A 27,784-nucleotide genomic window follows, 5' to 3' on the forward strand; every position below is an offset into this window, starting at 1 on the left:
GGGTTGGAATGCACTGAACTTTTCCAGTCCTGTGGCCACTGCTGAGTTTTCCAGATCTGCTGGCATATTGGGTGCAAATTCATCTGCGGAGTGCTAATACACAGAAGGTGAATGGCACAAGTTTCTGATAGAATTACTGCTGATAATGTAAGATCTAAGGCATCACGATGGCATAGTTGCCGCCCTAGGCAAACAGTGCAGTCCTAAAGAAAGGTAATTGAGAATTCTAGCAAGGCAGAGAGGAAAGGCAAGGGTGATGGTGGAAACAAACACCCCAGCCTTGTGCTCTGCCTACAGGCCTGTGATCCAGACTGTTTCAGGTTAGTCTCAACCCACCCAAGAGTAGAGGCAGTCTCCAGCTGGCCTGGAGAGGTGAGAATGACTAGTTATGACCTCAAGAGGGTAAAACTGATCAGCACCAAGGCTGTAGTGAAGGAATTATATCATATGGTCTCCTGGTTTGTAAACAAGAACCCAACTCCAAAGCCCAGAATCTCAGTTAACAGGAACTTCTTTGTGAAAAAGTGAAAGCATTAGTTGCTCAGTCATGTCCGTCTCCTTGTGACCCCATGTACCCCACCGGGCTCTCCTGTCCGTGGGATTCCCCAGGAATTCCCCTACTCCTACTAGAGTAGGTTGCTATTTCCTTATCCAGGGGATCTTCCTGAAGACCCAGGGATCAGACCCAGGTCTCCTGCATTGCAGGCAGATTATTTACCATGTGAGCCACCAGGGAAGCCTGTGGGATGCCAAATCTCTGACCAAGGTGAGCAGGGAGCTACCCTGTTGAGTGATCTGGAAAGTCGGCTTGGCAGGAGGGACTGGGAAGGACAAAAGAAGGCTTGGGTGGTGTGCATACCTAAAAAGCTGGGACATGAGAAGGCGTTTAGCTAAAAAGACACTTTCATATGCCCCCAGTTACTCTTCTCTTGGATTAACTTCTAATGAGTTCAGGTGGGGAATAGGAAGAGAGTGAGAGGGGAGAAAGGAGTGGAGGGATTGGTAAAGAGAGAGAAGGTGGAAGCTGGGTGCCAAGTAATGGGTGACCAGAGACAACCAAGAGATGGGACAGTGAGTTTGTTTCATTCAAGACCAAACCCAGAACTTCCGGGGGTCCTGTGGCTAAAAATCCTCATTGTCAATGCAGGGGACCCGGGTCTGATCCCTGGTCAGGGGGCTAGATCCCACTTGCTGCAACTGAGAGTTCGCTGCCACAACTGAGAACCAGCACAGCCAAATTAAAAAAACTAACAGAAAAATCATCCCCACCAGCTCTCGCTTTGGGTCCACATCTATCACGCAAATAACTCCTCATGTCCAGTCCCTCCAGAGTCTCCCCTGAGGGCACCAGGGCCTCATTACATCATTTTCCTTTTTCACAGATTGCCTTTCACATGGTTTCTCCTATAAAATGATATTGGTGGCCTTATTTTGCTCCTCAAAGCATTTTTTACTTTTACCCTCCCCATAGGGACCACTCTGAGAAAGAAATTGAATAATGTATGTAAAAGATATCTAAACGGTAAGGAAATACATTTCACAAAATAAGGCATTTGGGGCCCAAGTAGTCACCATTTTCTAGTAATACATTTATCTGTCTCTGTGTTGCTGATCTTTCTACCTTCCCCCCCTTTTTTTTTGATATAAAAATGTGTCCGGTTCTCTAAACGCTTTAACTGCTCATACCCAGGGGTGAGAGGAGGGTGTGGAGATGCCTGAATTAGGACAGGTGTATCTGGTAGAGATCTCAGGTGTGTATCTATTAGAGAGATGAACTCTAGCCAAGATATGTTAGCTGCTGTTTGATGATCATTATGCTATCCAGGTGATACTGAATTCTAAGGAACTGCCATTAGCCACTGGGTGGGTGGTGAGTAGGGGAGAGAAGAGGGCCATATTTCTAACTGGTAGGTAGAAAAGAGTGAAAATGATGTCTTTCCAATAATGAGCTTGCTCCTAATTAGCAAATGTGTATTTTTAAAAAATTTTTTGTAACATTTTATTGTTAAGTAAAATTACAGATCCGATGTGTATGTTTAAAGCCACGCCAGAGCAAAGAATCCAAGTGTCTCCCTGGTAGCTGGTAGCACGTGGGTTCAGGGAGACTGCGGGAGTGCTATACATAAATTGGATTTAATTGCTCAGAAAGTTACTGCAGCCTTCTTTAATCAGAATGGAAATAGGGAGAAGCTGAGATCCTACGGGTGCATGGTACTTAAGTGAGAAAACCAATGGCGTGTCTCCGTGTAGCTGTTAGTTGGCCGAAGGAAAGCAGGGCTGGGACTGGGGAATGTGTCAGCTTTCGTTCTTTCTCCTCCTGTTTCAGTAGCTGTGTTTCCTTCTGCTAGGCCTTCTTGCCCAGGTGGTAAAGCTCTTCGGCTGAGATGGGTGACAACGATGAGAATAAAGGACTGAAGCAGAAGTTAAGCTTCTCCTGTTGTGAAGAGGAGCATGAGAACGGGGGGCAGAAGCAAGCCCAGGAGGGCGAGGAGGCCCAGAGTCAAACCCCAGAGAGGCCTAGCAGTCAGGATCCAGAGGCGAAGCTCACACCTCCCAGGACGCCCCTTAGTAACGAACATGACCTCAGCGCATTTCACGCAAGAGACCAAGCGAGTCCAGGCCAGGGTCTCGGGACTCCAGCATCACACTCTCTCGCACTCCCTGAAACACCACCAGCCCCACCAGACAAGAGCAGGCCGTCACACTGCGAGAGCCCCTTCACTCCCAAAGTAAGTCCGCTATGGGGGGAGCGGGAGCCAGGCCACCTGGGCCTGTGTTCCTTCAGTTCAGCTGATCGAGAATGAGGGTGCAGTCTGGGTGTGTCACAGATGTGCTTCATGCTCTGTATATGTCTTCAATTATGTATTTGCTGGTGAAAATGAAGAAGAGTTGAAAGCTACCAGAAAACAGAATTAAGTGTCTTTCCAGCTGTCTACTCAAAACCACTGCTGTAGGCCCCAGATAAATCCTGGATGGGGAAAACGTTCCTAGGGAGAGAATACTGGAGCTGGAAAAAGAGACGTCTGTGGGCCAGACTGTACTCTGTTATTGTTTAGTCGCTAAGGCAAGTCCAACCCTTGTGATCCCCACGAGGCTCCTCTGTTCATGAGGTTTCCAGGTAAGAATACTGGAGTGGGTTGCATTTCCTTTTCCAGGGCATCTTCCCAACCCAGGGATCGAACCCATGTCCCCTGCATTGGCAGGTAGATTTTTTACCACTGAGCCACCAGGGAAGCCCAGCCTATATTCTACCTATGAGAAAACCAAGGTCTTAGGAGAGAAACTGGCCTGTTACTCAGCCAATGGCAGCAAAAGGACTGGATACACAATCTTTGGAGCTTATTCTATTGTTCTTTACATTACACCAACTGGCTCTATTTTTCTGTGATTATTTACTATTATTGCCTAATATGTGTACCTCACTGTTTGAACATACACACACACACACACACACACACATATATATATATATATCTTTGCTGATGCTCTTTTCAGAAAGAAGTCCTTACCCTTTCTTGGTCTAGTGATGAACAGGCTCTTATAGGTGAACAAGAGGTAACGTTGATACTACTTTATAAGCTGAGGATGGCAAACAAGCAAAAGTCCCGGGAAAGCATCTTCCTTTCTTTTTTGCTGTGCCTGGTCTCCTATTACATTGTTCATACTGTTAAAGCTAGGATGGGGCAGGGGTACCTCTGTCTAGACTGGTGACATGCCACAAGAGCCTTAGGCCTGGAAGTAGCTCTGCTTCCTGCTGGCTCTGCTTGAGGCACTTAAGATCATGGTAATAACATCTCTGCTTCCGCTGGCAGCGCAGTCACCGTCAGCAGGTCTCCTTTGTACCCACCGAGGGTGGTCGCCACATCTACCAGGAAATACCAGGCTTCTTGTCTGAGTGGTAGACAAACTACTTTCATACCTTCAGGCATCCATCTGTGGGTTTTTCAATGGTCCCTATAACCAATCAATCATCCATTTATTTTTTGGGAACCCACTGTGGTCTGGGAGCACATGGCAGTCTCCCGGAGGGGAGATGTGTCTGTAGATACTACGTGGTAGGTGATTCAAGCGTGGTCAGAGTTCTCTGGGTAGATTGTTTCTCAGTGGCTGGTCAGAAAAGAAATGAACTTAAAGCAAGTGTAAGAAGGTTAATGATAGTTGGTATGGTTTTAACACATGGCAATTGGGGGAGAGTGGATTGAGAGCATATGGTTCTGAGCAAGAGTGCCCAGGCAAGGAAATGACATGGTATGTATATTTTCTTCCATTCACTGAAAACTTTGAACACCTTGATATGTTAGCAGACCTTCTGCTGATAAGCCATTCACTGCCTCAACAAGTGCCTGCAAAATGGTGTGAGGCAATAGCTCATTGTAGTTTTGACTTGCATTTCTCTAATAATTAGTGATGTTGAACATTTTTTCATGTGCCTCTTGGCCATCTGTTTGTCTTTTTTTGACAAATGTCTCTTCAGGTCTTCTGCCCAGTTTTTGATTGGATTGTTTGTTTTAGTGATATTAAACCTCACGAGCTGTTTGTCAATTTTGGAGGCTAAATCCCTTGTTGATCGCATCATTTGCAAATGTTTTCTCCCTATCTGAGGGCTGTCTTTTGGTTTTGTTTATGTTTTCCTTTGCTGTGCAAAGGCTTTTGAGTTTAATTAGGCCCATTTGTTTATTTTTGTTTTTATTTCCATCATTTTTGGAGGCAGATTGAAAAAGATATACAAAAGTAAGCAATAATAAGTTCAGAGCAGGTGAACTTAAGGAGTGGTAGAGTGTGGTGAAAACTAATGAGACATTAAGTCTCAAGATAGCCAGGAAACCTTTCCAAAGAAAACAATATTTGAGAGCAATCTTACAGAATGAGTTGGAGTTTGCTGGGAAGAGAAGGATTGAGAACTCAAGGCCAAGGGAAAAATATCTACCAAGTCCTGGAGGGAAAAGATCATGCCACAGCTGGAAAACTACATGTTATTCAGAGCAGCAGGGGTCTGGGTGTGTGAGAGGGCAGGTAGTGGGACCAGAGTAGGTAGGTAGGTAGGTAGGAGTAAGACCAAGATTTTACCCTGAAAGTGTTGAGAGAGCCATTAAGTGGTTTTGGCCAGAGGCCGTTTTTGAGAAATCATGACTTTCATGTGAAGGATGGAATGGAGTGGGAGAGACCAATGAGGCAGGGCAGTGTTCACAATAGATCTGTTGAGAAAAGAGAAGGGCCTTTTCTCAAAAAGGCCTGAACTAGGACAGTGGTGGACTGTGGTAAGCTGACAGATGTTTAGGAGTTGGTAACTGACTTGATGGAGGGGTTGCTGGGAAAGGAGGGGTCTCAGGGGCTGTGAGGCTTCCTGCTTGTCTGATTGAGTAGATGGTACTTTGAATCGGGTAGGTGACATTAGAGGAGGTATAGGTTTGGAGAGGAGGTATATGGTGTAAGTTGTTGGATACATGGCTCTGCACTGCAGGAAAACAACCCCAGTTGGAGAGCTATACTTGGGTGTCACCGGCATTTAGGAAGCTGTTGAAGCCATGGGTGTGTTTAAGTTTATGTAACCTGTCTGCCAGACTAAGAAGAGTGGTACAAGTTAGGAACTCTAGAAATACCAAGATTTAAGGGACAGAAAGAAAACAGAGCTTGGCAGGGAAACTGGGAAGCAACTGAAAAACACACACTTTATGAAAAATATAGTTGGGATCAAGATCAGAGGAGAGAGGCCAGGGTGATGGTAATTGGTGATGTTGTATTAAAGATGGGCTTCCCAGGTGGCTCAGTGGTCGAGAATCCACGTGCCAGTGCAGGAGATATAGCAGATGTGGGTTTGATCCCTCGGTCGGGAAGATCCCCTGGAGAAGGGAAAGGTAACCCACTCCAGTGTTCTTCCCTGGAAAATATGGACAGAGGAGCCTTGTGGGCTACAGTCCATGGGATCGCACAGAGTTGGACATGACTGAGTACACAGCACTAAAGACAGGAATGCAGAGCAAAGGAGGATTGGCTTAATTCAGCCTTGCTACAGGGATAGGACCAGAAACTATGTGAAATGGCCAGGTCATCATAAGGACTTCCTAGCAGAATTATCTAATATAGAAGAGTTTCCTTAGGAGGTCGTAAGTTCCCTGTGGCTAAATGCATGGAACACCAGTTGACTAGTGTAGGAATGCTGTAGCAGGGAGTTGAGCATCGGGAAGCTAACAGTTGGTGCTGGGCCTTCAAAGTCTTTCCCTGTGATGTTGAGCCTTACGGGAGGCTGCCACCTTCTCTCACCGTCTTCAGAAGTCAAGGAGCTATTCCCCCAATTTCCTTTCTTTCTCTTAATCGCCTGTCATAAGAGCTGCTACTTACATACAACTAGCTACACTCTCTGGGACACACTTTTACTTTCCACCTGGTCATCTTTCCATGTTTTCAGTCTGTTTTATTTCCAGGCAGAACTCATTTTCATCATAAATCTTCTTGCAAATTGTGTTCTTTTAGATTTCAAAAGGATTACTCATAATTCTATCACTCTGGCAATAAAATGTGTATTAATGTCTTTCTCTATATTTTAAGTGGAGTTCACAAAATATATCAGCCTTCATATTTCCAGACTAGGAATTCTGGTACTGTCTGCCTTGATATGAACACTTTTCCTTTTAGCTGAAAAGTTTCTAGGCCCTGTTTGTTGTCCTTGAATTGTAGCAACTGGAATTATGTGAACTGTTCCAGGAGTTGGTGCCCTACTGTTTCATATGTGACAGGTGTATTTTATTTTCTGTCATAATCAGCATTAAAAAAAAACTGTTTCAGAAAATGATTTACTATAATTCTAAATTCATTTCCTGAATCACATTGACCATTGAGAAATACCATATTGTATAGTTTTATTTCTTTTGAACCAATACTCAACCCTTACAGTAAACTTATGGGAAAATTGTTTGTCATTGATGGCTTTGAATGATAGCCCCAAGGTTGCTGACCCTCTGAATTCTAAGACCTATGTAAGCCCTTATCAAAACTCTTCACTGAGGGTCAATTTTTTCTCCATTTAAAACAATGTTAGGTTACTACATTGCTTCCTTCATTTCTGCTTCTAGCAATCATTTAATGAGTATTTATGAGTAAGTTCAGGATACATTCTTTGTAGACTCACGTCTTTAATTACATTATATAGTGAGTCATGTTGTAATGTAGCTTCAGCTTCTACACTCAAAAGTCATGGGCAGAGACAATCAAAATGGTAGAATTCTTTTTGAAAGAGCCTCACAATACAATGGTTATAGTTAGTCACTCAGTTGTGTCCTACTCTTTGTGACCTCATGGACCATAGTCCGCCAGGCTCTTCTGTCCATGGAATTCTCCAGGGAAGAATACTGAGGTGGGTAGCCACTCCCTTCTCCAGGGGATTTTCCTGACCCAGAGATTGAACGTGGGTCTCCTGCACTGCAGGCAGATTCTTTACCATCTGAGCCACCAGGGAAGCCCACAGTAATTATACTGTGAGGTAATATCTTGGCCCTGGGGTCTACTACTGTCCTCTTGAATCTATAACATAGCCATTCCTCTGGCCCCTGGTGCTTAGGTCATAATAGCATTCTGCTGTCTCATCAGAATTCTTTGATTTCTTAACCTCTGTGGTTTGATTTAATTCTGGTTGTGTTTTGGGCTGGTGCTCTTTCACTGTACCGCACTTGGAGTGGTAAGTCCTGCACATTTTCCTAAGGATTAGTATGCTAGTTACAGCCCCTGCAGAGCCTTGCATCTGAAGGGCCTAGACTATTCCTTTTCAATCTCTCTACCCCATTTTATGGAGCTCCTCTCAACTGGTGCTACATTTTAAGTGGAACTGGGAACTTCTTCCATGCTTAGTCTATGAAATCTTTCCCTTACAAAGTGATTGTAAGCTGCGGACTAGTGGACTTCGCGTTCTTTAAAAGCTGGAATTCACCCTTCAGCACCTAGCCCAGCAAGAACCCAGGTCTCCAGAAGTAGAGGCAAATCCTTTACCGGTTGAGCCACCAGAGAAGCCCGCTTGCTACTTAGCAGGCAACAAACAAATATTGATATGAATACTGAGGGGAAATTAAAGTGCACGCTCTGGGAACCAAAGTGCCGGGGCTTTTAGAGTCGTTGTTGTTTGTCTAAGCTTCAATGTCACCTTTAAAAAGCTGGAGGTAGGACTCGAACTGGTGGTCTCACGGCTGGCTAACAGAATCGCCCAGGGGAAGGGAGTGGAAGTTGACACAAGAGCGGATTGCTTGAGAGTAGTTCAACAATGCGAATGTACTTACTGCCACTGAACATACTGAATGTAACATACAGTTAAGTATGGTTAAAATAGTATTTTTTATATTCTGTGACTTTTACCACAATAAAAAAAAAGTTAAAAGTACAGATTGCTGTGTGGATCCCATGAATCAAAATATCTAGGGGTAGTCTGGGGATCTGTATGTTTCACAAGAGGACTAGTTACCACGCAACTAGTTTGCACGGTACCAGGTACCCTTGAAGATCCCTTTCAGCAATAACTTTTTTTTGGTTGAAATGTTAACTACCTAATTGATACAGAACCATTTTTTAAAAAAATTAACTCCATTCTGATTTGTCTTCTGTCATCCTCATTCAGGGTCAGGTGAGCCAGTCAATGATTTCTTCAACAGGGAAGCCTCTCCCCCGAAGCTCTAAGCATCTGAAGCTCACACCTGGCCTGTTCATCGATGAGATGACCTCACTGGCTCTGGTCAACATTAATCCCTTCACTCCGGAGTCCTATAGAAAACAATTCCTTATATCCAATGGCAAGAGGAAAACCCGAGGCGATCTGTAAGTGTCCTGTTGCTGTGACTCTTGAGAACTGGTCTTACTATTGTCGAAAGGAAAGGAGCGTGTTAAAGACTAGCAATAGACAATGTCTGTTTAAATGATAAGCATCATGTTTATATATCTCCTCCTTCCTAAATGTTAGTGTTGGCTATAACCTTCTTCATCACAGAGATCCTAACACCTTTCCATAACCAAGTGCACAGTAAAATGCCTTCTCTTTGAAAGAACAGAGCAGAGTAAGTGAAGACTTATATTAGGAAGTCTGACTTATATTAGGAAGTCGAACGGGCAGTGGAATTGCTCTCAAGGGGTCCCCTCTGGTTACTATGAGGCTAGCAGTTGTGGAAGGTGTCATTCTCATTTCAGAGAGTACCTTGCTGTTTTGAATCCAGTGGCATGACTGGTGATGACAGCTACAGAGCCAGAATTTGAACTCCTTTGCAGGTGATGAAAGATTAGCTGAAGAGAAAAAGAGTATTGCTTTTGGAGGTGCTAATAGATGGAGAGCTGACTGCACTATTCTACAAAGGTCACTCAATGGCAGAAATTGCCTAAATAAGGAGTTTGCAGATTACTCAGGGGCTTTTTTTTTTTTTTTTAAGTGACCCTACCCATATGTGAGGGAGTGAAGGGGTACTTGCTTTTATTTTTATTTATTCATCTTTGGCAGCATGTGGGATCTTAATTCCCTGACCAGGGATGGGAGAACCTGTGCTCCCTTTAATGAAGTGAGGAATAATAACCACAAGACCATCAGGGAAGCCCTCAAGGACATTTCTTATCTTCAGTGCTGGCTTTTTTTTTTTTTATAGAATGGAAGCACCTCTAAAACAGGCCAGTCTTTTGTGCTCAGATGTACTCAGCAAAATAAAGGTAGAGCTAACAATCTTACAGTCTATAAAGCATTTAATGTGTTGTGTTCTTTTGGAATCAGTGACGCCATATTAATCAACCTTGTAGCCAGAACAGGTTTTTCTCAATACTGTTTCTTGGATCTTAAGTAAATAGGACTCGAGCACAAGTACACTGGATCTATTCTTGTTATTGAGTATTCCACTGGTTTTTAGCTCTTCAGGATGCTTTGTAAACCTGCAGAGTGAATGGATTCATCTGTCACTGAAGCTAGCAGGAAAAGACTGCTGATTTGAATTCCTGGCCCTGAAAGTGATGACACTTTCGTAAAATCACTTAGTGATTCTGAGAGGGTATTTTCCCTTCTTTTTCATTGTGGTGTTGTTATTTTATAAAGATTAGAATGTAGTATTAAATTTAAGTCACAAGTTTGCCTGCATCAATTTCTTTGTGTGAGTATAATGTCCTCCACTTGCCATTTTGACCCTGTACTTGTCCAGAAAAGAAACCTAATTGATCTAGAAACTGAAATTTTGCTTAAAGATTCCAGAATTCATCTGCTCATGCCAAAAGAGAATATCCATCAGAGACTTCAGCTTATTGAAAAGTAATTGAAAACATCTTAGCTAGGATTAGAGTGCATTTTGCTATGCCTACAGTCAGCTTGTGAACCTAAGACAGGCCAGGCTCTGGGGAAGGCAAGCATTGCCGGGGACACATTATATTGCGGGCGTGAACAGCCCTTAGAGTTTCTCACATGTTCTGTAAGCTCTCTTGACTCCACATCTCAGCATACCTTGTTCTATTTGTCTGAAACCCTTTTTCTTTTTTCTTAGCTGGTTCCTCCTCATTCTTGGAATCTCAGCTTATATATCCTCTTTTTTTGCGGAAAGGCTTTTACTTTCAAAACAGAGTGTATAGTACTGTCTAGAGTATCCTTCATATCTTGTTTTTAATACTGTCCTAGGTTCTTGTATTAAAAACTTCTGTTGATTCCTGCTTCTAAATATAGATGAAGAGGGAAAATAATTGTCTTATTTACTTGTACTGTGCCCAAACCTAGCACAGTACCACGGTTCATAAGTGTTAACCATACATTGATAATCTTTTTTTTTTCCCCCAAGTGAGGAATCCAGCCCAGGAGAAGGCAAGGGAGAACAAGGGCTCCCTGCCAAGGTGAGCGCTTCTCTTTGGCCCAGCCGTTGTAACACAGCCATCTCATTCTCCCTTCCTCCCTCCCTTCCCAATCCTTGACACTTGTAGCAAATACATTTTGCAGCTGAATTTATCTGGACCGTAATCAAGGTCTGTGTTCTTGGCTAGTTGTTACTTTATCAGACAGTGTCTGACATCTATACTGCTGAATCATTACCTTGGACTATTCTTAAATTCAAGGCTTCTGCTTCTGTCTTTGACCTGGGGAAAAGTTCTGTATTCCTGGGGTGCAGAAGTAAAGGGAACATCAAGATATTTAAGGTCCAAAAAGAAAAAAAAAGCAGAAAAATAGCATAAAGCCAGAGGTTTATATGCAAAAATTTTAGTTCTTAAATGTGTCAGTATCTATTGATTTTTATAACGTTCACAATCTTTGATCTATTATCCCTCATTTAATAATCAAAACTAAGAAAATAATGCTGTAAATATTACCACCAGAGATGTTTGTTGCGGCCTTAATTATAAGAGCAAAAAAAGAAAAAAAAAAATAGGGGGAGTACCAAATATCCAATAATAGAAGAATGGTCAATTAAATTAGAGCATAAAATCAGTAGAATATTAAATTGCCATCAAGATGGCATGTTGGACGTAGGCAAGTTTTCATGATAGTATAATGTTCAGTGTCCGTACAGGGTAGGGAGGAGGATGGGGAAGGGGTGATATGGATAGTAAGCTGTACTTGGTGTCTGAGATGAGGATATAAGGGAGCAGGCAAGCACTACCAGAGCCTCCAGGCCTCTGATTAGAGGTGAGGATTCCTCATGGGAAACAATTAGGTCTGTCTCATTCTATGGCATCATTTCACAAAAATAATTTTACTGATAGAGGAGACAGAGAAAGGGCTGGCAGCTGGAGCAAGTCCAGAGGTGGAGCAAGCTCTCGCATGAGCTTAAGACTGGTATTGCTGCTGCTGCTAAGTCGCTTCAGTTGTGTCCGACTCTGTGAGACCTGGTAGATGGCAGCCCACCAGGCTCGCCTGTCCCTGGGATTCTCCAGGCAAGAACACTGGAGTCGGTTGCCATTTCCTTCTCCAAGGCATGAAGGTGAAAAGTGAAAGTGAAGTTGCTCAGTCATGTCCAACTCTTAGGGACCCCATGGACTGCAGCCTACCAGGCTCCTCCGTCCATGGAATTCTCCAGGCAAGAGGACTGGAGTGGGATTGTCACTGAAGTGCCATTGCCTTCTCCGTGAGACTGGTAAGGGCAAGGGAAATTATAGATCTTGTTGATGAAGACTGATTGGGCCTGGATGTTGAAAATGAAGAGCTGGTAAGAGTCAAGATTTTTTAAACATTTAAAGTTAGACGGAAAAAGTTCTTGCTAATGGAGATACTGGGAAAAGGTGATTTCACAGAGATGAATCAGTTTGGACTGAGATTCTTATAAATCTATGGATATTTCTATCATCAGAGCTACTGTTTATTGAGAATTTATATGTATTTGTAATATACGTAATTCTCATGCAGTATTTGAAAGGACCCTGAGGCATAGTTGCTCTGATCCTCATCTGATAAATGAGAAAACGGATGCAGGAGTTCAGTGACTCGCTCGAGTTCCTTACTTAGCAGAGCAATGGGTGATGTCACGGTTGGCCAGTAGGGGGAGCGGTTGCTGTAGCTGAGCACACTTTCTGAAATAAATCAATTTGACAGTTTTGTTCTCTAGACTAAGGTTTTGTGGGAAGCAAACTAAAAAGTATGTTTATTGCACTTAAGATGAAACATTAGCAGCCAGAGTGTGAGACAAGTAAACAAGAGTCAAAGAGAGGTTCTGTTTGTCTGGCATCCTCCTCCAAGGGCCCACCACTCCTTTCAGCTGAGGACGATGCTTCTGGCTATGGGTGCACTGTTGCCTCTACGGACAAACATAGGGAAGAAGAGTATGCCCAGACAGAGGAAATAATACAGAGTTAGATTTAATAAGTTAGCCAAGAGAAATGTCGGTGCAGAGTTGTATGGAAGGCTATAAAGAGCACTGAGGAAGTGGTCAGCAACTGAGGCAGGGCGGTGGGAGGGGGTGGTTCTTGCCACCGTGAACATTGACACAGACAGAATCCAATGGATTTGCCTCAAAAGTCTTTTTGGAAACTTAGGGAAATTGAGGGATATAATATGCCTAAATTTTATTCTAAAATATTTCACTTTTTTGCTAAAATATTTTAGAGATGTGTTTTACGAGAAACCAACATGGCTTCCCGCTATGAAAAAGAATTCTTGGAGGTAGAAAAAATTGGTGTTGGAGACTTTGGTACAGTCTACAAGTGCATTAAGAGGCTGGATGGATGTGTTTATGCAATAAAACGCTCCACGAAACCTTTGGGAGGATTATCAGATGAGTGAGTACCTTTAAAATGTCCTAGAAATACATACTGAGATTTGTCAAAACATTTTGAATAAGAGCACTGATGTCATTTGCTACTTTTAAAAGTCAACCTTACCACTGAAAGTTGTCTCACATTTGTAACCTTTCTGAATTTTCAAGACCAGAGATAAGTTATTTCCTGAAATATACCATGAGCATTTGGAATTGTGTTGTGTGTGTGTGTGGTTTTTTTTTTTGTATTTCTCATGGCTTTTACTACAGGTCTTACTACTTTTTTTTTTTTTTCCTAATAAATGGATTTAGGAAAGGATCTTCTGGCATCTGTTTAGTTCATCAGAAATACTACCAAGTTATTGTTAACTCACTGGTTATCTCTACTTTGTATTAATAATAAATTCAATAGTCAAGTTTGAAAAACTCCAAGCCAGGAAAAACTGACAAAAATTTAAATTTCATTCCTAGAACTAATTGTTCAAAAGTTCTTCCTTTTCACAAGGAAAACAAATATTTTCAGATTCAGCCATTGCTTTTTGTGAACTCTGGGAAATACAACACTAAAATGCTGACTCTGAAATTAGTCTTTGGAGTTCTTCATTTGTATACTGAAATCAGTCAAGCACTATATTTTGCTGCTTTTTTTTGTGTTGGATTTTCCTGTGCCATGATGGATATCTGTCCTCAGGACTGTCCCGGTGACTACATCATACCAGCAGAGTTTAGTACTGACTGTAAAGGCTTCCCTGTCGGCTCAGTGGGTAAAGAATCTGCCTGCAATTCAGGAGAAACGGGAGACCCAGGTTCGATCCCTGGGTCTGGCAGATCCCCTGGAGTAGGAAATGGCAACCCACTCCAGTAATCTTGCCTGGAAAATTCCATGGACACAGGAGTCTGGCGGGCTACAGCCTAAGGGGCTGCAAAGAGTCGGACACGACTGAGCGACTGACCACACACATAGCAACTGTCTAGCTTTCATAGGGATGGTAGCGGGCCCATCACAGTATCCACAATCAAGTCCATTTCTTGTTAAGCCCTTCAGGGTTTTTAGATTGTGAAAATTAGAATCAAAACAAGCCTCTTCTGAGGTAATGGACACCTAAGATTCCTCTCTACATATATCCTATTCAATCAAAAAACCGTGGACTTGGGCCCAGGACAACCAAGGCTCTGGTCTTAGATCTACTATCACCAGCTTGACTTTGGGCCAATCACTTAACCTTTTAAATGCTTCATCCTTGTCAGTATATCATATAGAGAAATTAGAAACATTAAATGTGATAAGATAGTAAGTAAGGAAGCAGTGAGCATTCAATAAATGTTCTGCATTGTGAATAATGCCTCATATCTCATTTTAAAAAATTTGTATGTGTATTATTTTCAGTTTCCTGAATGCTTTTCCATCTCTTAGGAATCTGGCTATGCATGAAGTTTATGCCCATGCAGTGCTGGGACACCACCCCCATGTGGTTCGTTACTACTCTGCGTGGGCAGAGGACGACTACATGATCATTCAAAATGAATACTGCAATGGTAAGTACGGGGGCTCATATCTATGGAGAGGCAGGATTAGCTTTTAAGTCTTTGGGAAAAAAAAATCTTTGCTTCCTTCTTGTACTTGACAGCAGGTATAGCAAATCATACCTAGAAGTCTGTACCACTGTTTTGCTTGGAAGCAAGAGAGCTGGAGGAAATGAGTTGAGCTGGAAAGGAATTTCAGGCTTATGCTATTAGGTGTTTCTTTCAAAGCTGCTGTGTAGTTGGTACATAGGAGCTATCACATCCTTCTCACTTTAATTAATACTTAGAAAACTTTTACACTAGTGGTTTGAATGGTAAATCATCTTTTTACCATTTACTAAGTGCTCTAAAAGATGTAAACCATAGTCTACTATTTTGGAGGAGGGAGTGGTAAACTTATATAGCCAACTTTTGATTAATTTTGAAGTGGATTCCTGTGTTTGGGGATTGTTCATGTTTCTAGCTGCTTCTTACCTTTGAGCTTTAAGTGTTCTCACAAGAGTAGGGGCATGGGGTGGGGTGCTGGGACTGAAATCTAGTGACTTCAGATACATCCTCCTAGGTCCTTCGGGACTATGTATACACAGTAACCAGTAAAACTTTTTTCTGGACTACTTAAATCACGAAGAGTGGTCCTTTGGATTAACATATTTCTAATCCATGATTTAATAGTTCTTATCTATGATTAAGGGATTACATAACAGCAGTTATGTATTGTTATTCATGGAAATACATTTTCATTAAAACGTCTAGTGGTATAGGAGGAAAGTGCTACCAACTGGATAGAAGCTTGTCATCGTTTTAGGATGCAGCCACATTTTGCAATCCATATTTTAGCCCCAGTAGTACTGGATAATGGCATCCGCCCAACATATACACCTACCCTGAGTTGTTTTTTTTTTTAATGGTGCAGTCTGTCTTTGGGTACGTTTAGTTACCACCAGATAGCTTGGCTTTTGAGGACAGTGATCAGTGATAAAGCTTCAACACTGTATACATGATTACTTTCACATGTAGGTAAGTAAATAGAATTATGAGATGCTAGAAGCATAGACAGTGGTACACATATTCTACGAAATAATAATTTGGCATCTTCCTTGTTATTTCCTTATAGCCTGCTTTTCTCATAGCCTTACGTGTGAACTTCATGAGTTTTTTTCTTTAATAAGCTCACCCCAAATCCCTTTTTCTAATAGTTTTTTTTGGGTTAAAATAAAATGGACCCCCAAAAAAATAAATAAATAAAATGGACCCTTTCCTTATACTTGTGATTGAGTAGTTGAGACCTTTTTAAAAATCATCTTCTCTTAATTTCCTCTTATCATAACCTGAGAGTCCCTATTCTTTTTTTCTTCCCTCTCTCTATAGAGAAGACTGATTTTATTTCCATAACATTTACCTATTAAGAAAGATAATATCAAATTTAAAAATCAGCCAATAAAGCAAAACTAATAATTTTAACCTGTGGGCAATGTAAAATTTTAACTGGGGCAATGTAAAAGTTTCAAAATTTTCAAAAAGAATAAGATGAAGCAATCTATTACAAAATCATCTCATTCTTTTCAACATTTGAATGTCTTCTATGGGCTTGACACTGTATTAAGCTCTTGGGTGCAAAATACTGTAGAGTGAGGTAAGTCCTTACCTTCAAGAAGCTTTATTCCATTTGTTCTCTTATAGTGAGCACACGAAATGGCCAGAGAGGGTGAATGTGAGCAAAGGTAGCAGGGTGTGGTGGGATGGGCCTGGGCTTTAAAGTCGGCAGACTGGAGTCCAAAACCCAGCTCTGTCACATAGCTCAGTTGGTAAAGTTGGCCTGTAATGCAGGAGACCCCAGTTTGATTCCTGGGTGGGGAAGATCTCCTGGAGAAGGGATAGGCTACCCATCCCAGTATTTTTGGGCTTCCCTTGTGGCTTAGCTGGTAAAGAATCTGCCTGAAATGCGGGAGACCTGGGTTCAATCCCTGGGTTGGGAAGATCCCCTGGAGAAGGGAAAGGCTACCCACTACAGTATTCTGGCCTGGAGAATTCCATGCACTATGCAGTCCATGGGGTCGCAGAGTCAGACACGACTGAGTGACTTTCACTTCACTTCACTTCTCTCAGGATCACTGAGACATCATTTAATCTCACTGAGTAAAGAGACAGTAATATTTACTTAGGAGTCATTTGCGAATTAGCAACAGTGTATGTCAAATGCTCGCACATCATTAAGTCCCAATACATAGTAAGAACATGGTAATACTTGTTATTAGCATAGTCTGAGAAAATCTCACGAAGGAGCTAAGACTTGAACGGGACCTTGCAGAAGTATTCCTTGAGTTTATGGAAGCAGAGGGAAGCCCAGCATGCAGGCTAGAAGCATGGTACTGGGCATGTGTCTGGCCTAGTAGATAGAAAGGAGACTAAACAGGACTAAGGTGACCCCTGTAGGAAGAAATCAGACCAGCAAGGTGAAGTGCGGGAAGCCTGTAGTGGGCGTTGAAAGCCAGGCAGTGAGTGTGGACTAGATGTAAGATATAATGGGAAATAAGTGTTTGTTCATCATGGTGCTTCAACTAACTTTACTCAATACTTGCCAACTCAAGTGTAACTATGATTTAGCAAAATGTAACGCACATACATTGAACCTTTCAAATGCGAACTGATGATGGAAAATAAAGCATGCCCTTTCGTGGGGCTTCCCGGGTGGTGCTAGTGATAAAGGACCCGCAGGCCATTGAAGGTAGACATAAGAGACTCAAGTTTGATCCCTAGGTTGGGAAGGCCCTCTGAAAGAGGGCTTAGCAACCCACTCCAGTAGTCTTGCCTGGAGCATCCCACGGACAGAGAAGGCTGGCCGGCTGCAGTGCCTGGGGTTGCACAGAGTTGGACACGACCGGAGTGACTTCGCATGCACGCAAATCTTGTTTGTTGTTGAGGATAATCCATGTTGAGACTTTTCCTGGTGGTGGTGGTTTAGTCGCTAAGTGGTGTCGCACTCTTGCGACCCCATGGACTGTAGCCTGCTAGGCTCCTCTGTCCGTGGGATTCTCCAGGCAGGAATATTGGAGTGGGTCTAAGTAAAGGATAAGAAATCCAGAGTATGTGTTAGGTAGCCGGTGCTTCTTTCCTTCCATTCCTACATCCTCCCTCTCCCCCTCTGTCTCACCTCTCATCCTATGCCCTGTTTCCCCATACCCACCCTTAGCCACCCATATCTGCCCAAACCCCTTTACCCAGCCTCTCATAGCAGTCAGGCTGGAACATGCATGGTTACAGTTTTAACTTCAATTATAAATTAGATGATGTAGATAACGTAGATTTTAACTATGAGAGACCCACAGTCATCTGATTTCCCTCCTGTCCCTCATAAACCCTGAACCAATCACAAGTTTCTGCCCTCTCCGCCACCCTAGCCAAGGTCCCCTACAAGGTCACCTCTGAGCCAGCCTCAGAAATCAGAGGTCTCCAGTAGCTGGCTGATTCTGCAACAACTAGGATTCTGACCGGCTCAGGGCTGGATAATTACTCTCTCCCTGCGCGTGGGTGCTCAGTCGCTTCAGTCATCCCCAACTCCTTGTGACCCTATAGACTGTAGTCCCAGAGGCTCCTTTGTCCATGGAATTCTCCAGGCAAGAACACTGGAGTGGGTTGCCATGCCTTCCTCCAGGGGATCTTCCTGATTCAGGGATCAAACCCGTGTGTCTTACATCTCCTGCTTTGGCAGGCAGGTTCTTTACCACTAGTACCACCTGGGAAGCCCAATCTCTCCCTAATCGCAGTGTTTTCATGTGACGTCTTCTGGCATAGAAGTTTTACAGAGCATGATCCCCTAGAATACTGGTTCTCACATTTGCTCCAGTGATGTGACATCCAGAAGTTGGAACACCATGAATACAGGTTATGTTTTCCCATCAGATAACGGACAATTTTACCAGCAGAAAAGTAGGCTTGTGTCGTTGGCAGCAAAGTAACATAGTGAGAATACAAATACATAAATAAGATGTGCTGTTGAACTGTTGGCCTGCTTTTTGCATTTCACTGTCAGAAGGTATTTGCTATTTCTTTGTTTTGGCATCTGTTAGGTCTTATGAGCAGACAGGAGAACAAGGATATATTTTTCTGAAGTATCTTTTCTCCTACCAAGTTGGGCAAGTACATTTATCTAAAGGAAGGAATTCAGCAACTCATCTCACAAAGATGGTTTGAAAAGAACTGCCCGGGAGCTGGCTGTATTCCTCCTAGGGTACCTGCTAAGGCACAGAGCCAATGCCAGGGGCTACCTTGGGTTACGGAACTGAGGCTTCAGTGTGCCCGGGTGAGCTCAGGAGGGATGAAGTTTACAGTTCACTCAGGATTGCTATGTCTGTAAATGTGTGAAAGTGGAGTGAAATGTGTTAGTCACTCAGTCATGTCTGACTCTTTGTGACCCCACAGACTGTAGCCCGCCAGGTTCCTCTGTACATGGAATTCTCCAGGCAAGAATACTGGGGTGGGTAGCCATTCCTTTCTCCAGGGGATCTTCCCCATCCAGGGATCGAACCCGGGTCTTCTGCATGGCAGGCAGATTCTTTACCATCTGAGTCACTGGGGAAGCCCCCTGTCAATGGATACTTCTTGTTAATACTGTTTAGTAAAGAACAGTTCATTATGCTGTTCTGTAAGAGTGTGTGGACAATCAGTTTTAGCTCTAGCAAAATAAGGATATTCTAATACCATCATATGAATGAGTACTTTTCAGTAACTTCTCTTCTACTGTTTTATCACTTCCCTAACTTTAACACTAACTATAGAGACTCTAAGTAACTGAAAGTGCTGCTATCACTGGTCTAGTTCCCCTTACTAAATACCCATCGCTCTTCAGGGGATTAGAAATCCCTCTGTTTATAATCTAAAGGAACATATTAAAGGAATGCTAAGTAACTTAGGATGCTTATTTCTTTCCATACATTGCATAGGGGCATTCACTCAGTCTTTTCCCTCTGTTGCCAGGATAGACATTCAGTTCAGAAAATACTGATTACATGCCAGACCATGGGACAGGAAGGATGAAAGAGCTGCGGGCCCATCCTAAAGGAACAGCCAGGCTAGTGGAGACCCAGGGGCCTTGATGCAACCTCCCTTTTCCTCCGTCACATCTCATAAACTCATCTGCAAACTTAGCCTCAAGGTGGCTTTGTTTATAATAACCCCAATGCATTCTTTACTTATTTTTCCTTTCTAATGTCATCTACAGTTCATAAATTCTTTCCTAAGAAGTTTCCCAGGGAAAAACAAAACCCGTCTCCTTTAGCCCTTTTTTTGTTTTTGTTTTTTTGTCTCTGAAAGGGGCTGAATTCTCCTTTCTGAATTTATTTGAATGTGGCAGTTCAACCTTTACATTCAGTTTTACATAAGAGAGTTTTAAATATGGATTTCTTTAAAAGTACAGTTACCATCTCAGACCCTACTGTTCTGATACACACCTGAAGTGGGGATTTACAGGCCTTATAATTTCCCAGAATTCTCTAACTTCACTGAGGAGGCTACAGACAAATGCTCATTAATGAATCAAAAGGTTCAGAAGCATTCTAATACCTTAGCACAGGGCATCTGAGGTCAGGTAGTCAGATGAGCTCAGGGCTTATCTTTTTATTGACAACAGTGATAGAGTTGATATACAAACACATTGGCTCAAAGAGGGTTTAGGTGTACATGGAGGTTTTATATTTTCTTTGGGTCAGCCATCATTAAATGTTCTTATTTTGAGATATATATTTTAATGGAAGGAAACTTGAAATCAATTACATTAAAGTTACTAATGGCCTATAATCACTAGCTTGACACCAACATAGAATTATTCATCGACACCACAGTAGCTGACTGACTAGGACTGACTGATCTTCTGTTGATAACAAGGTGAAGCTTTTTAAATGTTAGTTGGGGGCATACTCAAGGCAATAGAGCCACATATTGGCTACCTAGGATATAGCATTTTCTTTTCCTCTTTAAAGGCCCTTAATTATTCTTTCCAGTATGATTGTGGTATAGACAGGGAGCTGATACTATGTTTCACACCGACACTGAAGCAGTTTAGACTTGTTTGAATGAGTTCATTCACGAGCAATGTATTGAATACATACTAGGCTTTCACATATAAGAGTCACACCTTTTCCTCGCATTCGGTGGGGCTATTCTGTTGTTTTTTCCTAGGTGGGAGCTTGCAGGCTGCAATAACTGAAAACGCAAAGTCTGGCAATCATTTCCCAGAGCCCAGACTCAAGGACATCCTTCTGCAGATTTCCCTCGGGCTCAAATACATCCACAACTCCGGCATGGTGCACCTGGACATGAAGCCCAGTCAGTACAGCTGTCTGCTCCTCTGGCTGTGTTTAATTCCTCCCCCTTTGTTGTCAGAATCTGTACCTGCTTGACTGTCAAAGATGCTGTTAGCTGGCAGAATCCTATTCATCCTATTCCACATCCCTCTCCCCCGGCCCACATTCCAGTTAAACAGCTTTAACTACTTTCCCATTGGGCCTAGAGGACAGAAAGAAAAGACTCCCAGATAGTGAAGCCCAACTATGAAAATAAGTATTGAATTTACCGCATAGATAAGAGACTGCATCCTGCCTGCATCCTGATGATTTACAACTAGTGGTAATCTTTCTAACTTAGCACAGATCAAAGTGAGCAGAAATGCCTAGTTAAGGCACTCATTGATGTGAAATGCAAGGAAATGTTGTTACTATCCTGTGTTGATGATTATTTCTTTGTATTGAGGTTGCCAGCCTCTTCAAAGAGGTTTGAGGTTTAAGTTCCACTGAAATAGGTATTGTCAATCACTGAGCTGTTTGGAAGTAGTGTGAGAGATTCCATGGAAGAAAAGAAACCTTGGTAGTCTTGTTACCTGCACACAGAAGAGGAGGGTGATTGAAATGTCATTTATAGAAAAGAATCTCTGAGGTGAAAAGGTCTAGGTATCATTCCTTACAACAGTTCTGTATTTCTTTTCAGGTAACATCTTCATTTGTCATAAGATGCAAAGTGACTCTCCTGTGGTCCTGGAAGAGGTTGAAAATGAAGCTGATTGGTTTCTCTCTGCCGATGTGATGTATAAAATTGGTAAGTCTGTTTTGTAACTTGATTGGTATACTCTAATCCTACAAAATGTATGCTGGTGACTCTAATCCATTTATTCCAGTTTTAAGAAAAACCTGCTTTGAAAGAACTCAACTTCCTTTTTCTTTTCTTAGGTGACTTGGGTCATGTAGCATCAATAAGCAATCCCAAAGTGGAAGAGGGGGACAGTCGCTTCCTGGCTAATGAGATTTTGCAAGAGGTATAGATTTGGGGAACAAAGGGTTTTTAATAGTCCATTGAAATGTTTGCAAAGAAGGTGGCTCAATCAATGTACTAATCAACATTTTTACTGTTTTTTTGTAAAGGTCCTTTGCTATTTCTAATATTTTTTAGAATTCTTAGCATTATGAATTTCCTAGCAGGAAGGAAGCCTTTATTGGTCCAACCCAACCTTTATCATGCCACTAGTTGGGGGAAGAAAAGAGGAGTCTTTCCTCTCTATGATCAGTCAATCTAAGTTTCAAGCCTCTTTGAGCCTGAGAGAGCAAAAGAGTGCTAAGATTCTGCCTCTGACTCTTCAGGGCAGTATATATATATATATATATATATTTAAATTTTATTTAATTTTTAATTGGAGGATAATTACTGTACAATATTGTGATGGTTTCCACCATCACATGAATCAGCCATGGGTATACATATGTCCTCCCACCCCCTTCTCCATCCGACCCGTCTAGGTCATCACAGAGCACCAGCTTTGGGTTCCCAGGACCAGGGCAGTATTACTCAGGTGGATTGATGCCCGTCTTCTGTCTTCCCTAGAGAGACTACTAATCACAGCAGATGTGACCTCCCCACTGTGTCCCCACATGTGTGTTCAAGCAACTCTCTCTTGCCAGTTGTGTTTTAGTCTAGACTTGCTTCTCTTGGCAAACTAACCAGCCTTCCTGTCTTCCATTCTGAAGAATTATCAGCACCTTCCCAAAGCAGACATATTTGCCTTGGGGTTGACCATCGCGGTGGCTGCGGGAGCAGAGTCTTTGCCCACCAACGGCGCCAAGTGGCATCACATTCGTGAGGGGAACCTTCCAGATCTTCCTCAGGAGCTCTCCAAGGAATTCCACCAACTACTCAAGGTGCTGTCTCTTGTGAACTGAAGAGAAGATGGAAATGTCTCTCTCTCTCTTTTTTAATGTAATGGCAAACAGATGTCCACCTATTTCTATGTGTAAATAGTTCTTAGAGTTAGTTGATACTTATACTTACTGAGGCGGAAAAGGCAATGGCACCCCACTCCAGTACTCTTGCCTGGAAAATCCCATGGACGGAGTAGCCTGGTGGGCTGCAGTCCATGGGGTTACTAAGGGTCGGACAGGACTGAGCGACTTCACTTTCACTTTTCACTTTCATGCATTGGAGAAGGAAATGGCAACCCACTCCAGTGTTCTTGCCTGGAGAATCCCAGGGGCGGGGGAGCCTGCTGGGCTGCCGTCTATGGGGTCGCACAGGGTCGGACACGACTGAAGCGACTTAGCAGCAGCATACTGAGGAGCTCAGTGTTGGTCCTGTGCTAGGTAATAAGTATATGCTAATTCATTTAATTCTCACAACAGTCCGGAAGGTGAATATTGCTCTTCCAAATGCCAGTAAAGGAAGACTGAGTTTCAGCAAAGTTTTGTGACTTGCTCAGGGCTACATACCAAGTAGTGGAGCAGACTCTGAACATTGCTCCTCCAATGGAAGGGTCAGTGTTTTCTTCATTATTTGACACGAATTGCTGTATATATTTAGGTATTTTCTACTGTATTCCAGTCATCTTAGGCTACAGATATCCTCTGAAGACAAAGGCTGTAGGAGTACTATCATGATGGGATATCCTTAATTAATTTTATGTGAAAAATGGACACATGATGGCAGTAAGTGAGCTGAACTAGCAGTTGGGTAACCCAGGTTTTAGTCTTGGTCCTGTCAATAACTCGGACAAGCCACTTTATCTCAGGACCTCAGTTTCCTGTGTTGAAAATTAAGGCATTAGACTAGTTCATCATTCAATCAGCTTTAAAAGATGATACTTGAGAAAGTCAAAGGTATGGATGATGGATGCTATCACGTAAGGATGATATTTCTGTCCTGGGTGGAGCTAAGTTTTCATTTATTTCTTCCCTTTGCACGAAGGAGAATTGAGTTTCAAAAAACCCACCAGCAGAAGCTGGGTTGGAGTTGGTTGGGTGGGGAGATTTTCCCAAGAGTGAAGCTTCTGTTTCCTCCCTTTTGGTCCCACCTCATCAGAGCATGATCCACCCTGATCCAGCAGAGAGACCGTCTGCAGCAGCTCTGGCCAAGAATCGAGTCCTCTGTCCCTCCCTGGGGAAAACAGAAGAGCTTCAGCACCAGTTGAACTTGGAAAAGTTCAAGATAGCCACGCTGGAAAGGTAGATTTTTGGATGCTGGAGTTGAGCAAGAACCTATTTATGTGGTACTCACAACTGGTCTGGTGTGTCTTCTTTATGGATTCAAGTGGAATCCAACATTATGACTGTGAGGCTTCTGCCCACAAAGAGGGGCCCTGTGTAACAAGGGGCTGGATGCTCTGTGAGTAGACAGCTTGAGACAGACAATTCCAGTTAATGCAAATGAATGCAAGGAAATACAACTGGTAAAGAAAAATTAGGATTCTAAGTGACAACAGTATTCAAGTAACTGGTGAATGACTATCCAAAGTAAGATAACCATAACTAAGGTGGGAAGAGACCTATTAGAAGTCCATTAAATCATGGGGCAGGCAGATATTCTGTCTTGATTGTTACAGAGCCTATGGCTGATTCATGTTAATGTATGGCAGAAGTCAATGCAATATTGTGGAGCAATTATCCTTCAAGTAAAAATAAATAAATTAAAAAAACAGAAAAAAAATTCTGTTTTGGCCCATGTTTAAGAAAGAGGTATTTTTCTAAGCCTAAGGAAGCAATCCTGTTTCTTATGCATGTAAGCTTGTATTCATGCATAATCTATTCCTTCATTTAACAAGTAGGAATTAATTAGATAGCATGGACCTGGTATTATAAAGGTAAGGCAGTGATGGTTGAGCAGGATACTGAAGGCATTTTAAAGTAATTATTACATCCAGTGAATTGTTGAAAATATAAAAGGAGATGAAACAACCCAGCATCAGGGTCTTTTCCAATGAGTCAGTTCTTCGCATCATGTGGCCAAAGTATTGCAGTTTCGGCTTTAGCATCTGTCCTTCCAATGAATATTCGGGACTGATTTCCTTTGGGATGGACAGGTTGGATCTTCTTGTAATCCAAGGGACTCTCAAGAGTCTCCTCAAACACCACAGTTCAAAAGCATCAATTCTTTGGTGCTCAGCTTTCTTTATAGTCCAACTCTCACATCCACACATGACTACTGGAAAAACTATAGCTTTGACTAGATGGACCTTTGTTGGAAAAGTAATGTCTCTGCTTTTTAATATGCTGCCTAGGTTGGTCATAACTTTTCTTTCTAGGAGCAAGTGTCTTTTAATTTCATGGCTGCACTTGTGATCAGGAGTGATTTTGGAGCCCCCAAAAATAAAGTCTGCCACTGTTTCCACTCTTTCCCTATCTATTTGCCATGAAGTGATGGGACTGGATGCCATGATCTTAGTTTTCTGAATGCTGATCTTTAAGCCAAGTTTTTCACTCTCCTCTTTCACTTTCATCAAGAGGCTCTTTAGTTCTTCTTTGCTTTCTGCCATAAGTGTGGTGTCATATGCATATCTGAGGTTATTGGTATTTCTCCCAGAAATCTTGATTCCAGCTTGTGCTTCATCCAGTCTAGCATTTCACATGATGTACTCTGCATATAAGTTAAATAAGCATGGTGACAATATACAGCCTTGATGTACTCCTTTCCTGATTTGGAACCAGTCCGTTGTTCCATGTCCAGTTCTAACTGCTGCTTCCTGACCTGCATACAGATTTCTCAGGAGGCAGGTCAGATGGTCTGGTATTCCCATCTCTTGAAGAATTTTCCACAGTTTACTGCGATCCACACAGTCAAAGGCGTTGGCATAGTCAGTAAAGCAGAAGTAGATATTTTTCTGGAACACTCTTGCTTTTTTGATAATCCAACGGATGTTGGCAATTTGATCTCTGGTTCCTAATTCAGCTTGAACATCTGGAAGTTCACAGTTCATGTACTATTGAAGCTGGCTTGGAGAATTGTGAGCATTACTTTGCTAGCGTGTGAGATGAGTGCAATTGTGCTATAGTTTGAGCATTCTTTGGCATTGCCTTTCTTTGGGATTGGAATGAAAACTGACCTTTTCCAGTCCTGTGGCCACTGCTGAGTTTTCCAAATTTGCCGGCATACTAAGTGCAGCACTTTCACAGCATCATCTTTTAGGATTTGAAATAACTCAACTGGAATTCCATCACCTCTACCAGTTTTGTTCATAACGATGCTTCCTAAGGCCCACTTGAGTTTGCATCCTAGGATGTCTGGCTCTAGGTGAGTGATCACACGATTGTGATTATCTAGGTAATGAAGATCTTTTTTGTACAGTTCTTCTGTGTATTCTTGCCACCTCTTCTTATCTTCTGCTTCTGTTAGGGCCTTTATCATTTCTGTCCTTTATCAAACCCATCTTTGCATGAAATGTTCCCTTGGTATCTCTAATTTTCTTGAAGGTATCTCTAGTCTTTCTCATTCTATTGTTTTCCTCTATTTCTTTGCATTGATCACCGAGGAAGGCTTTCTTATCTCTCCTTGCTATTCTTTGGAACTCTGCATTCAAATGGCTATATCTTTCCTTTTCTCCTTTGCCTTTAGCTTCTCTTCTTTTCATAGCTATTTGTAAGGCCTCCTTAGACAACCATTTTGCCTTTTTGCATTTCTTTTCCTGGGGATGGTCCTGATCACTGCCTCCTGCACAATGTCAGGAACCTCCGTCCATAGTTCTTCAGGCACTATCAGATCTAATCCCTTGACTCTATTTGTCACTTCCACTATTTAAAATATACTTAAGTCCAATTTCTTTTGGATACACAGTCCATCTTAGAATGATTAGCTTGAAAAGTCCCCCCAAATAATTTCTTGGCAATGAGCTGTGTAAACTCTATGAAGACATTAGCCAAGTAATCCTTCCTTGTAAGCAACTTCCTAATAATCCTAACATTTTTTTTGCTCTATTTCTGCTAACAAATAAAATACAAATATATATGCTGTCACAGGACTATAAGTATCCTTAAGGTGTGGTGTGTATATCTGTGAAGCCAGTTGTCGATGTCCAGGTGTGTGTCATTGGTCATTACCAGTAGTGAGCACTCATCATGGAGATGAGGCAGACGCCTTCTTGAAATTGTCTAGACCAGGGGCTGGCACACCCTTCTGTAAGACCAGGGTAGTATTTTATCCTTTGTGGGCCATATGGTCTTAGCTGCAATGACTCAACTCTGCTGGAGTGATGTGAAAGTGATCAGAGACCATACAAAAATGAATGGGACTGGCTGAATTCCCGTAAGACTTTATTTACAAAAATAGGTGGCAGGCCAGATTTGACCCATGGGCCGTCCTTTCCTGACCCCTGTAGAGTTGTCTCCTTATTTCTCTTTAATTTTAAAGACCATTTATGCCCCAATGAGTAGAACTCAGGAAGGCAAACTTGCATTGTGTTGAGGCATGTGTGTACTGGCCATTTCTAAAGATAATCACAGGAGTTAATTTTCTATTCTGTGCATCGTTCATGCTTGTTTCTATAAATACTGAAATAAAAAGAAAAATCTATGCTGGTTTTGATCATAAATATCATCTCTAATTTAGGACCAAGGAATGTACACTTTTCCTTTTTTATTGTCAGGGAACTGAAAGAAGCCCAGCAGGCCCAGTCCCCCAAGGATGGCCACAGTGTCCCCGGGGTCTCTGAGACCCCCACCGGGTCAAGTAGCGCCAAACGTCTGGTAGGAGGAAAGAGTGCCAAGTCTTCAAGCTTCACCTCGAGGCAGTCTTCCCCATAAGAATGTCTCTCCCATCAACTTACCCTTTATCCCCAAAATAGA

At 42.3% G+C, this 27,784-nt stretch overlaps 1 protein-coding gene across 1 annotated transcript; it reads left to right on the forward strand.

Annotated features, from left to right (window-relative positions):
- Nucleotides 1-2,384: 2,384 nt before the first annotated feature.
- Nucleotides 2,385-27,742, forward strand: WEE2 (WEE2 oocyte meiosis inhibiting kinase). The gene is made up of 11 exons (XM_043462346.1): nt 2,385-2,729; nt 8,600-8,796; nt 10,773-10,824; nt 13,025-13,197; nt 14,590-14,711; nt 20,874-21,020; nt 21,678-21,785; nt 21,917-22,002; nt 22,709-22,879; nt 24,033-24,175; nt 27,586-27,742. Exons 1-11 carry the CDS (start codon nt 2,385-2,387, stop codon nt 27,740-27,742), a joined length of 1,701 nt encoding a protein of 566 aa, XP_043318281.1.
- The last annotated feature ends 42 nt before the right edge of the window (nt 27,743-27,784 follow it).

The sequence above is a fragment of the Cervus canadensis genome, chromosome 3 (assembly GCF_019320065.1).
Source record: "Cervus canadensis isolate Bull #8, Minnesota chromosome 3, ASM1932006v1, whole genome shotgun sequence".
Classification (NCBI taxonomy): domain Eukaryota; kingdom Metazoa; phylum Chordata; class Mammalia; order Artiodactyla; family Cervidae; genus Cervus; species Cervus canadensis.

Bases quoted from the DNA above. Each gene is read 5' to 3' on its own strand.
- WEE2 (XM_043462346.1), top strand. From the start codon at position 2,385: ATGGGTGACAACGATGAGAATAAAGGACTGAAGCAGAAGTTAAGCTTC. The intron at 8,797-10,772 runs GTAAGTGTCCTG...TTTTCCCCCAAG, and splicing joins AGGAAAACCCGAGGCGATCT to TGAGGAATCCAGCCCAGGAG. The intron at 22,880-24,032 runs GTGCTGTCTCTT...CCACCTCATCAG, and splicing joins AATTCCACCAACTACTCAAG to AGCATGATCCACCCTGATCC.